At 41.0% G+C, this 13881-nt stretch overlaps 1 protein-coding gene across 5 annotated transcripts in view; it reads left to right on the forward strand.

The window, feature by feature from the left end:
- The window catches only part of OSBPL8 (oxysterol binding protein like 8), a 228010-nt gene that overhangs the window by 91347 nt on the left and 122782 nt on the right, over nucleotides 1-13881 (forward strand). For 4 of the 5 annotated variants that reach the window (XM_056574070.1, XM_056574073.1, XM_056574071.1 and 1 more), the window contains one exon: nucleotides 475-511. In XM_056574070.1, coding sequence (XP_056430045.1) covers nucleotides 475-511 — 37 coding nt within the window. Of the gene's footprint in view, nucleotides 1-474; nucleotides 512-3289; nucleotides 3568-13881 lie in introns of those variants that run through there. The other variant, XM_056574076.1, reaches the window with a different exon arrangement.

A 13881-nucleotide genomic window follows, 5' to 3' on the forward strand; every position in this document is an offset into this window, starting at 1 on the left:
CAATAAATATTATAAATTTAATAATAAATATTTGCTGCCTCCTCTGGCTTCCCATATTTCAAATTAATTAAACCAGGCATGTATTGTGCTGTGTAATAATCCAGAGCCTGCATTTGCCTTGACCTGTCAAATTGAAAATATATGCCTTCTAATGTAGGTTTTTTCCATTAGTGAAAATACAATTTCACCCTTTCTGGCAATACAGACCTTTTGTGACACATTGATCTGTGTAGTTCAACTTGTATTGCCATAGGCATTAACCTATAAATGCATGCAATATGCACAGTGTAATGTATGTTTAGCCTAGTGCAGTAGTGGGCTTTTTATGTCGGAGCATAAGCTAACACCATGTCTTTCCTTTTTTTTTTCTTGCTCTTTTTTTCCTGGTGTTGCTGTGTGTATCATCACCTCATCTTGCTTACCTTTGATGCTGGAATACTTCTCTGGTTACCTCTATCACCATTTCCCAAACAGCCTCATTGTGAGATCAAAGACCCCCATGGATCAGCACGTAAGTAACTACTCATTTTTTTTTTATTTTATTTCCCTTTAATTATCAATGCACAATTAATTTTTAATTGGACATTAATACCCATCTTCAACCTAAAGAATACTGATCTTGTTCTGTCGAGTACATTTTGTCTAGACCTAAAAAAATTTTGAGCGTGAATCTCCTCAAATCAAGTTCAGATATTTTTGTGTCCTCTGCAACAAAGCTAAATTATCTGAGTATTTGTTACTGGACAGAATAAGACATGTGACTATTGAGCACCCTGGATGGGGACCTACTGTAGGTGAACTCTACAGTGTGTGAAACACAGCTATGTTTTTTTTTTTTTTGTCACTAGAAATAAGATGGCACCCCCACTTCAAGGAAAAGTAGTAACAAACGTAAAATGTTCTTGTCCCCCTAAAAGCCACAGCCAGCCTAAAATAGTGGTTTGCTCTGACCTAGCAGTCTAAAGCTGTACATCTCGTATATTAAAATGATTATGCTACAGAAGAGATGCCCATTTTGTGTGTTTATATACACATACGTTTTATCTTGCCCCAGATAATATGCAAAAAAAAATCTGTTAATAATCATAATATCATGGTCTGAAAAAAAACTAACAAAATGGAAAAGCTGCCCAACTATATCTGGTCATGTATAGGAAAAAATACCCAGGTACTAAAGTGGTTAATCCTTATCTTTTTACATGTTCATATGCCTGATATACTATCGTTATCACAAGTCCAATTGTTATCATGTTGAGTTTGTTATACCTTTGTTATACTATTGTGTTTTTCCATGTGTTACTACCAGACATCACAGAAAAGGTTCCTGTAATCTATATGCTAATGTAGAAAAATACTGAAATGTCCATGTGATATATTTAGAATAGAATTAGAATATACTGCTAATAGAAGCACTAACAACCCCTTTCTGACAATTGTTTGACACTTTAATTGATCAAAAATGACCCCGTCTTGGAGTTTTCTGTATAATTTGGGAACCTTTTAACCCTGCTTCCGTTAAGTGTTGCTGGTGTCACAATCCCTCCAGTCTTATATGAATTTCCTGTATTTGCATCCAGTTTGCATGTCTGACAATATGTGACTTGCGTATTAGTTCAGTGCTATAAAACCTGCTGGATGTTTGTTGTGTTTAAACCAGCAATGGCCCTTATGTGTCAAGTTGTTTTGCTGATGTGGCTCAAGGTGTGGTCTGACTGTTTTGTTCTGGTTGTGTCAGGTCTGTGAGGATCAGGAAGAGCGGTGACATGAAGTTTGTGTTTTGTCATATACTCCCCGGTGTTTTATCATAAACATTTGAAGTTACATGGTTGTCATGAAACAAGCCTGGTTCTGAGATCATACTTCCTCTAGGAAGTCTACAGCTCTGTAATTTAAAATGTTTTATCCCCCCCCCCTTACTTGTTTTTCCAATGAAATGGCACTACATATGCTTTGTGTCAAGTACTTCAGTATTCACATGAATGAAACTGAGCTGCAGTACTATGCCCAGCCCATAGGCCGCTATTTAATAGTGACCCCACAAAGTTATCTTGCTCCTAAAATTGTCCTTCTCCTGAAATTCTTTTATTTTTTTATTTTTTATAATTATTATTAATTTTGTCTTCTTGACGACCACTATTGTCACAATCCTAATAGCATTTATAATCATTACTCTGTATGCAGTGTTTAGGTGTGTTTTTCATAGGCTTTTAGACTGTGGAGTTACATAAAGAGTAGTTGGTGGACCTACGTTGTTTACACCCCTCTCATTAATGTCAATGGGTGACATCCAACTTGAATGTTTTTGGCCTGCCAACGGCTACGAACAGGTTGGAGGGGGCTAGAAAGTCATCTTTTACCAAACATGGGAAAATATCCTAATTAATTATTTAATACTTAAATTTTTATGTTTGTTGCTGGCATAATTTTATCCTTCTATAAAAATTGGGGTATAAAAACTGAGCCCGACATTTTTATGGGAGTGTTTTATTCTTTATTTGGCACTCTTACCATGAACCTGAAGCTTGGGGTGAACATTTCTGTTGGTTCCAAGCACATGAAGGGGGCAGTAGTTAGAATGTTAAACCAAACAGAGAATAGGTAACAATTAAGTCCTAAGGTATATTTCATGGTTTTTAAATGAACAAATTTCAGTTAGTACCTCTAGGCCTTCGTGCCAAGGCCCGCCATATCAAAAGTCCCACCATATCAACATAATGGCAATAATAACAAAAGCTACATAGATTGGGTGTGCTTGTAAAAATAAAAATGACCCCCCCCAAAAAAAAAAAAAAAAAAGCGAACTTGTGTCTTTTTTTTTTCTTTTTCAATTTCACCTAATATTGTTTCAGATTCACCATACGTTTAACGATAAAATGTAAGCTGTCATGTGAAAGTACAATTAGTCTTGCAAAAAAAAAAAAAGCTCTCACATGGCTCTGTAGTTGGAAAAATAAGCTACGGCTTTTAGAAAACCAGTAGGCAAAAAGGAAAACTGGATGGGAAAGGGTTAATGTTCTGGATCAGAGCTAGCTGTAACCAGAACCAGATCCTTTTTGCAGTGCCTTGTTTGGGAGTCTGCTCTGCATGCGTTGCACATGTCTGGCTGTACCATTTCTTCCCGCGTTGTAATCAGCAGCTTTTAGTGTCCTAACAAAGGCTCATCAAATAGCGCACAGCTTCACATGGAAGGGAACAGCTGGTTTATTCACAGCGAGGACCGAGGCTGCTCCGTACGCCTGACATTTCCTTTCTCATGCTCCTGAATTCCTAAACTCTCACTAGATATGAGGACTTTACTTCACAACAGCAATGTGGGCTCCCAAAACTCTGTTCACTTCTGACAGTTCACTGTCTTCATGGTTTGAGTTTCGGGACACTCAAGACGTATCTAACATGGACATGGAATGACACAACAAGTGGTGTTATCATCAAAAACATACATTCTGGCAGACATCATGTTTGTGGATAATATTAGTCTTTTCAGGTTGCACAAAAATACTGTACTAGTCCTATGTGCAGCCACCTCCATTATAGCGGCAGCAGAGCACTGGTTCTAGCTTCAGACTGGTAAGTAATGTATCTGTGTGTAGGTTGTGCTCTTGATACAGTGTCCTTAGCTTTTCCAAAGATTTGGTGTATATAGCATAATATCTGAAGTTTGTGTGTTGGCTACACAATAGACAAGATTGTAAACACAGAGAATTGTTATCAGCGTTATATCTTTATCTTTCCCCTTGTTTATTAATTACACGTAAATGGGGGCAGAGAATTTAACACCACTGTAACTTTTTACTATATGAATCTGTTTTTGTATTAGGAATGGTGAAACTGTATAAAAAGTAGCCAGACATTAATATTTGTGCATTTGCAAAACTACTTTGTCTTGCCTTCTAATGCATTGTCCTGGTCAGAATTAATTTATTGCAAAAGTACAGCTATATTATTGGTCACGATATTGCAGAATTTAAAAGTCAAATGTGGGGACTCCAGATGATAATCCACAACTATTAGTATTACAACTAATGTTTTCCAGGTCTTTCCTATTCAGAATACCTTTCAACACAATTTACATGTCTTTATAGTCAATCTTGATCATAGTTATGCAATAAAACTCCTGGTAAACAGCAGCCATCATTAGGGGGTTAGAAGCTTACTGACCATGTTTTTTGCTATTTAATTAATAATGTTGAAGCTTCTTTGTATACCTGTTTTAGTTGTTGTGGCATGCATGGATTTGTCTGCATATTAGTTATTTCTCCTTCTAATGCAGGCTTCATTACCCATGATAGCTCTAGCTTTGCAGAGTGAGAAAAAGATGGGGCACAGAGTCTCATGAGTGCACTTGCTGTCCCGTTGAAGTGCAACAAGTGATAGGTCATAGAGGTAGTGACGTAGAACCTCTATTCCCTAACTTCTACTGTAAAGTATCATTTGATATCCTGCTTTAGCCTGATTTACTTTTTCTTTTGCTGTCAAGTTGCATCACACAAGACACACTACAGATTCTGCACACATCAGATAGAAACAGGCAGTAAGTGTCAGGTGGGTTGTGTAACTCTGCTAATCATTTGAAGGGGTTCACCTACTATATTACTGCACTCCTGGTTTGTTAGAGAAGGCAAACATTCTTCAGTGGCACTTATTACATGAGAAATGAGGATTCAGCTTGCTGTGGAGGGGAGGGATCTGAGAACTGTCAGGAGGTATCTGATAGAGGAAGAAAAAGTGAACACTGGAGAGACTGACATCCTGTCTACATATTAAAGCATGTTATTTATTTGTTGTCAGATTGGAGATCACATGGCCCAGCTGCAGTAATAAAAATGTATGGATGCAGCAGAGCTGGGATTAAACGGATGCTACTGCAGGAATTCTGGGAATATATTAGCGTTGCTTGGGCAAAAAAGAGTGCTTCTTTAAACTTAATATGAAAACCGTAATCTCGATCTACTTTTATGGCTTGACTTTCTCAAACATGTTAAAAAGGAATAGTCAGCCCCTTAAGGACATGTGCCGTAAATGTACGGCGCTGCATAGTGTCACTTAGCGCATAGCGCTGTACATTTATGGCTCGTCTGTGACGCAAGCGCAGGAGATATGCTCTCTTCATTCCCGGTGGGTTCCGGCGGCTGTCAGACGCGGACCCGCCCATTATCGTGGACATCAACGATCGCGCTGATGTCTGCCATTAACCCCTCAGATGCCGTGATCAATACAGATCACAGCATCTGCGGCAGTGTGGCACTTATAATGGCTGATCTGATCGCCTCACCTGCCTCCGTCCATCTCCCTGGGTCTTCTGCACTGATCTGCCTTTCAGCAGACCAGAGCAGAAGATCGCTGATAGTACGGATTATTGCTATGTCCTATGCATAGCACTGAACAGTATTCGCAATCTAATGATTGCTATAAATGGTCTCCTATGGGGACTAAAAAAGTGTAAAATGTAAAAAAAAAAAAGTTAAATTTTTTTTTAAAGCCCCTCCCCCAATGAAGTTTTTTAAATCGCCCCTTTTCCCCATATTAATACAAAAAAGTGTAAAAAAAAAACTAAAACAATAAATAATAAACATATTTGGTGTCGCCACGTCCATAAATGTCCGAACTACAAATATTAGGGATCGACCGATATCGGTTTTTTAGGGCCGATACCGATAATCGGTGGAGGTTAGGGCCGATAGCCGATAACTTATACCGATATTCTGGTATAAGTTATCGGCTATTTATCCCCCCGTGACACCGCTGCAGATCATTGATTTAAAGCGGGCGCTTTAAATCAATGCACTGCAGTGGCTTTGGCGGTGCCATAGACCGCCACCCGCTACTCTCCCCCTGCCTGTCCGGGGGTCCTGAGTCCTATCACCTTCACCCCCGCACCGCTCCCACACCGCTCCCCCCACCGCCGCACTGCTCCGCGCCCCCTACCGCCGCGTCGCACCCCCACCGCCCCGACCCCATTGCCTCCCCCATCCCCGGTTTTATAATTACCTGGGCCTGGGGTCCACTCTACATCTGGCTCCGGTGGCATCCTCCTGAGCTGTCACTGTGCGCACTGACGGTGACTTCACGTCGCGCACGTTATGTCACTCGTCATTGCGCACAGCGTAACGCAGGACGCAGCAGGAGCCAGAAGTAGCGTGGGCTCCGGTAACAGGTAATAATAAAACCGGGGATGGGGGAGGCAATAGGGCCGGGGCGGTGTGGTGGGCGGTGCGACGCAGTGCCGGGGGGGGGGTTATGGGGCGGTCGCGGTGCGGCAGGTCGGGGGGGCGGGGCATTTTGGGCAAGGTAATTGCCGATACCGATAATGACCAAAATCGTGATTATCGGCCGATAATATCGGCCAAACCGATAATATCGGTCAAACCGATAATCAGTCAATCCCTAATAAATGTATCATGTTAATAATCCCATATGGCGAAAGGCGTAGAAAGTTAAAAATAGTAAAAAATTACAGCTTTTTTCTCACATCAAACTGCAATTTTTTTAAATAAAAAGCGGTCAAAAAGTCACATATGCGCCAATGTAGTACCAAAACAAACTACAAATCATGGCGCAAAAAAATTAGCCCTCACACCTCCTTGATTACTGAAAAATAAAGTTATAGGTGGTCAAAATAGGGCAATTTTAAACATACTTGTAAAAAAAAAGTTTTAGATTTTTTTTTTTAACAGCAGTGCAATAATAGAAAAGTATTTTACCATACATTTTAGGGTAAAATGAGTGATGTCATTACAAAGTACATCTGATCACGCAAAAAAAAAAGCCCTCATATGGGTCTGGGAATGGAAATATAAGAGTTATGAATTTTAGAAGGTAAGGAGGAAAAAACTAAAACGCAAAAATATAAAATGGGCTGTGTCCTTAGGGGTTCTCCGGTGCTTAGACATCTTATCCCCTATCCAAAGGATAAGGGGATAAGATGCCTGATCGCGGGAGTCCCGCCGCTGGGTACCCCGGGATCTTGCACGCATCAGCCCGTTTGTAATCAGTCCCCGGAGCGTGTTCGCTCCAGGTCTGATTACCGACAACCACAGGGCCGGCGGCGTGTGACGTCACGTCTCTGCCCCCGTGTGACATCTCGCTCCCCCCCTCAATTCATGCCTACGGGAGGGGGCGTGATAGCTGTCATGCCCCCACACATAGACTTGCATTGAGGGCAGAGCGTGACGTCACACGGGGGCGGAGGAGTGACGTCACACGCCGCCGGCCGTGTGGTCGTCAGTAATCAGACCCGGAGCGAACAAGCTCCGGGGACTGATTACAAACGGGGTGCCGCGTGCAAGATCCCGGGGTCCCCAGCGGCGGTACTCCCGCGATCAGGCATCTTATCCTCTGTCCTTTTATCTGGCAAAACAGATTGGCTACGAAGAACATGCCTTCTTCTATAGGGCTTGCTTTTTTTTTTGTCCATAACATATATAGCTCATTTAAGTTTAATATAAAGTAATATATGAAATATAATATAAATATTATATAATATATGAAATGCATGAGTTGCTTGATGACTCATTGTAATTACATATTTTATTGTATGTCAGACCCATAATTACAATGCACTTAGTATAAAAAAAATAAAAATAAAAAAAACTTTCTCCGTTCAGTTGAAAAGTAGGTTTATTCAATATTAGTGCATAAGATTTATGACAGATTACAAAAATGAGCAGGGCATAGCATTGGGATTATTGCCTTTATATTTTTAATAAGTCTAAAGTTTTCTGTTGCTTTACCTTAGAGCACCAAAGTCTCCCTTCCCTCACATTTAGGGTACGTTCCCACACAACGTATTTTGCTGCGTATTTGGTGCTGCGTATTTTCCTACCCATTGACTTCAACAGGGAAAATAAAATACGCAGCAGCAAATACGCAGCAAATACGCCGTGTGGGAACGTACCCTAAGGTGAAATTCCAGTAGCTGCTTTCTTTAATTTGGAGGCATCAGTACAGAGTTGTATGTGGCTGCTTTATAATATAAATGACCCATATATTATGTACAGAGTGCATATGCCCTGGTGGAGGGAGCAGCTGCTACAGCTATGTGGCGGCACAGAGGATCACTGGTATCTTGGGAAATAAATGGGGTACCTTGCTATTAGACCAAGGTATTGATTGTGAATTGCTGATTACCTAGAATTGTTACTGGCAGTGACCCTTAAAGGGCTACTCCGCTGGTATCAACTGGTGCCAGAAAGTTAAAGGGGTATTCCAGGCAAAACCTTTTTTTTATATATATCAACTGGCTCCGGAAAGTTAAACAGATTTGTAAATTACTTCTATTAAAAAATCTTAATCCTTCCAATAGTTATTAGCTTCTGAAGTTTTCTGTCTAACTGCTCAATGATGATGTCACGTCCCGGGAGCTGTGCATGATGGGAAAATATCCCCATAGGAGCTGGACAGCTCCCGGGACGTGAGTCATCACAGAGCAGTTAGACAGAAAACAACAACTCAACTTCAGAAGCTAATAACTATTGGAAGGATTAAGATTTTTTTATAGAAGTAATTTACAAATCTAACTTTCCGGATCCAGTTGATATATATATATATATTAAAAAAAAAATTTGGGCTGGAATACCCCTTTAAACAGATTTGTGAACTACTTCTGTTAAAAAATCTTCTAGTACTTAACAGCTGCTGTATGCTACACAGGAAGTTTTTCCTTTTTTGATTTATTTTCTGTCTGACCACAGTGCTCTCTGCTGCACCTCTGTCCATGTCAGGAACTGTCCAGAGTAGGGATCGACGGATATCGTTTTTTTTAGGACCGATACCGATAATCGGTGGAGGTTAGGGACGATAGATTATCCGCTATTTATCCCCCCAGAGACACCGCTGCAGATCATTGATTTAAAGCGGGTGCTTTAAATCAATGCACTGCAGTGGCTTTTGCGGTGCCATAGGCCGCCACCGCCACCCGCTTCTCTCCCCCTGCCTGTCCGGGGGTCCTGAGACCTATCACCGCCACCGCTCCCCGCACCGTGACCGCCCCCCCCCCGAACCGCACCGGCCCCATTGCCTCCCTCATCCCCGGTTTTATAATTACCTGTTCCCGGGGTCCACTCCACATCTGGCTCCGGTGGCGTCCTCCTGAGCTGTCACTGTGCGCACTGACGGTGACGTCACGTCACTCGTCATTGCGCACAGCGTAACGCAGGACGCAGCAGGAGCAAGAAGTAGCGTGGGCCACGGGAACAGGTAATTATAAAACCGGGGATGGGGGAGGCAATGGGGCCGGGGCGGTGCGGTGGGGGGGGGCGGACGCGGTGCGGCGGGTCGGTGGCGGCCGCGGTGGGGCGGGGCATTATCGGCTTATCGGCAAGGTAATTGCCGATACCGATAATGCCCAAAATCGTGATCATCGGCCATACCGATAATCGGTCGATCCCTAGTCCAGAGTACAAGAAAATCCCAATAGCAAACCTTTCCTGCTTTTGACAGTTCCTGATACGGACAGATGTGTCAGCAGAGATCACTGTGGTCAGACAGAAAGGAAATTCAAAAAGAAAATAACTTATTTTATAGCATACAGCAGCTGATAAGTACTGGAAGGATTAAGATTTTTAAATAGAAGTAATTTACAAATCTGTTTAATTTTCTGGGATTAGTTTTTTTGTTTTTGTTTTTTGTTTAGTTTTAAATTTTTTCCATTGGAGTACTACTTTAACTTTGTGGCTATTTTGCTTTAGGGATTTTGTGTACAGCTGTTAATCGCTTTAACTCATAGGGTTATTTGTAGAGGAACCTTTTGTATAATTTTTTTGTACTATATATAATACCCCTTCTGCATGACTTGCTGATACTTGTAGTACATGAACAGCTACAGTTTGCTGCATTTCTAAATCAGCCCAGAATATAATGAGAACACTTCCCCCAGGAACAACATTTTTTTCCAGGACAATTTTAACATCCTGGCAAAAGCTTTTTAATTTCCCATCAATTTCCTGGTGCATGGTAACACATGGACCTTACTCAGCTAATAGGTGATAATAAAATACCCAGAAATAGAAATAATTTTTTAGCAGTGCCCAGTCCAGCAGGCCTAATCTACATAACGTAGCCTCCCGCTGTCTTTCTGGTTGCAGCTCTCTACAATGAGCAGTACTCGGATTTGCTAATGGCTGCTCAGTGTTCAGCTATAAAGCTATATTAAGGCCGACACAGGGTTAATTGTCCTGCCTGTAATTCAATGAAGGCTTAGAGAGTGTAAATACCTTTATCTATTGTACAGCACGCTCCTCTGGGTCATTTTCCCCTCCGTAGGGAATAGCTACCCCGGTCATTTCTACATGTGTGCACACCTACAGGGATTTCAGGATGACGCTTGGAAGAATAATGTGGAAACTAGGTTTTCTTTTTTTGTTTCCTTATGTAGAGTATATTTGTACATTAATCATAAAACTACTGGTGCTGTCATTTACCATTCAGATGCTATGTTTGCCCCCCAACATGTACTACCTACCATAATTGTCTATATCTAAGCCACAAAATAATCCATAGAATTTATACCATTTGTGTAAATAACATGTGAAGTTCATAGAACTGTTACAGATTATGCATAAGAGGTGAACAGAGTTATTCTTCTGATTTTAGTAGTGGATAAGTGTATCTAGTAGATGACATGTAACAACAAGTGTGGTGAGGCCAAGCAGAAACTCTAATGTGGTTGTTTAGCTATTAATATTATTTCTTACTCATAATTCTTGTGACCGCTTTTTGTTTCCAATTGACCCAATTTCCGGTTGTGTGTAAACATGACACACTGTACACTAATCCTTCCTATCTGTCTTTAGGAGTGCTGTCCACCCATGATAAATGACAGCAGTGCTATACATAGCCGTCACCTCAGGAGTTACACCAGAAGATAGCATCGATGTATGGTGTAAATATTTCCAGTAAACGGTAGTCTGTAAATGCAAAGTACGGTAATAGGTTGTGAGGCAGTTTTGTCTGTTAGAAAAACATACGATTAATAATTTCTTTTATTTGATGGTTTCACTTCTAGAAATCCCATGCTATAAGATAAAGTATGCAATTATAGCTGAAGTGAGAACTTGCATGTTGCTGGTTTGTTTGCGTAAACTGTTTTAACTATGCGTGTGCTCCCCCAGCTGGTGACGACTGGTTTCACACCCTGCACTCTATTACAAGAGGACTCTCTAATATTGTCTGCTTAACCCTAAGGGGATAGTAAATGTTGCCAGTGCCACCGTCTCCTGCATTCTTGACTGTAATTTTAGCTTCTTGGTGTCAACAGTGTTTTATGACATTTCTTCAGTTACGGCGCTCTTTGTTTCCAAACACAAACTGGAGATTTATACAGGGAGAAAAGGGGATTCCTAATCCCGAATGGAGACGTGTGTAATACACAATGTATGATCCTGGTCTGATCAACAGAATTCTCACTAAATTTATTATCAAAAATAGCTGAAAACTGGGAAATCTTTGCAATTTTGATATATTTGCAAATTAAATTGAGTTCGGTTTAATTTTAATAGCAAGCACTTCTCTATCTTCTCTATCTTTTGAAAAAGCCTCTGCTGGGACCCCCCCCCCCCCCCCCCCCCCCGTGATCTCCCTGCAGCACCCGCATTGTATGCGGGGCTGTGTCTCCAGTTTCGGAAACCTCCGGGTTTCCGGGACTGGGAACGTGACATCACGCCACGCCCCCTCCATTCATGTCATATCTCTGCAGGGAGATCGCAGGGGATCCCAGCTGGGGATAAGATGTTTTTGCACGGAATACCCCTTTAAGAGTAGATCCTTTTTAAGTCCTGTAAGTTGCATGTTTGGGTCTCCATGGATCAGACTTTTGTTTAGCGCATCCCACAGGTTAAAAACTGGGCAATTTGGAGGCCAATACCTTGAATTCTTTGTCATGTTTCTCAAAGAATTCATGGATGGGGGTGCAATATCCATTATTCTGCAGGTATATGCAACTGCCATTAATGTCATTGCCATGAAGGGGTCTGCACCAAGTTGTATGTAGCTACTTATTTTTGTGCAAATACATTTTTTTCAATGGGTCATTAAAAAATGTTGCTTAATTTTGCTTATACAGTTTGCCCTGTGAGCCTTATTTTCTCTCTAAATGTGTGCACAGCCTATGAGATTCTTCACCACAATTTACATTTTGCGTGCTCTCTTCTCTTCAGCCGGATGATTTTATTATAAGGGTAATATTATCCTTTTCAGGCGATAATAGTGTTATAGGACCCCAACTTACTAACTTTCTCTGCTGTTATCTTTAACATCACGTGAGCAGAAAGTCCATATGATTAACTCATCTTTCCCTGAGTAGCAGCTAAATGGCAGGAATTTTTTTAAGTGTACCTGTTTTTAGCAAAAACTTTTTATTTAATGTGGAAGGAAGTGTGGGCGGGACAAGTGCGGCTCTGTGCAGGCTCCTGGCTAGTCAATCATCCTGCTGTGTGAGCCAGGGGCGTGTCACAGAGCCCTGCTTGTCCACCCACACTTACTCTATTTGACCTCACAGAGAGACACTGTAGCTGCAGGGCTAAAAAATGTACACTTTTTTTTTAATCAATGTATATTACAAATATACATATAATGTTATTTTCTACATTTTATAAAAAGTTTTTGCTAATGAAGAATAGTTTTAAAGTTAGGTAATTTTACATTCAGGAAACAGATCCCCAAAAAAAAAAAAAAAAAAAAAAAAGGAAGCGAAAAAGCTTTAAAAGGAAATTGACAGCAGCGTCACAAGCACTTACCTGCTGGTACAGTGCAGCTGACACTGATAACAATGTTTTGTTTTTTGTTTTTTAAATGTTATGTATATCAGCTCCTTTGGAACAGTCAAGTTCCCGAGATGTACTGGTTCAGTTGCCCGGGACAACATCCCCTTAATAAATATTCATCACTTTGCCCACAAGCATGTTGCCCCTAGGTGCTGCAATATTTAGATTGCAGTGAGATCTCCGTTGCCGGCCTGGAGTATTACTGCGCATGTGCGGGATTTTACAGCACATGGGGACTATGGGGAAGATTTATCAAATCAACCCATGCAGATGCAAAGTTGCCCATAGCAACCAATCAGCTTCTTTAATTTTTCAGAGGCCTTGTTAAGAATGTAAGAAGCGATCTGAAAAGCAATTTTGCCTCCACAGATTTTGATAAATCTCCCCCATGTGCTTAGGGGCACAGTATTGACTATTTATTAAGAAGTGTTGTATAAGGACAAGCCGTGTGTCTGCATCTGTGTGCCGAGCTGCTCACATGATATAAACAAAATGTTTATTCATTAGACCAGGCTGCCTTTTTTTTATTGCTCCCTGGAACAGTTTTGATGCTCATATGCCATGCCCACTGTAAGAAACATGGGCACCCTACAGGTCTGTGCCTACAAAGACCCTTAAAGAACAAACGATGATGCCCTGTGTTGTCTGATACCTTTCTGTCATAGACAGAATTATTAATTGTCGCATATGAACAGCGACCGGCAAGACCTAATGTTTTGGAGATACAACCCTGTCATCTAGCCATCACAATATGGCTTTTATCAGCGCCACTCAGATTCTTACCCGTTTTTCCTGTTACCAACACATAAACTTCATGAGCTGACTACTCACTCCCACCCCTGACAGATGCCCTTGTCAGAAGAGAATTCGTGTTACTCCGTTTATCTGTCTGTAGCCTTTGTTTTGGCTGATGAACGGTCTCTTTTCCGATACTGACAGTGGGAATGGCAAACATTATAGAATGACATTATAAACTTGTCCTTTCATCTAAAATCATACATTTACAAGCTACTAATGCTATATTTAGAAAAGTTTATTATCATACAAAAATACTAACTAAATCACTAACTCACATTTAGTGTTTGTACAGAGGCATGCCTTTCTGCTTTTATTCTTGTAATAT

This window comes from Hyla sarda, chromosome 4 (genome assembly GCF_029499605.1).
Source record: "Hyla sarda isolate aHylSar1 chromosome 4, aHylSar1.hap1, whole genome shotgun sequence".
NCBI classification, from domain to species: Eukaryota; Metazoa; Chordata; class Amphibia; order Anura; family Hylidae; genus Hyla; species Hyla sarda.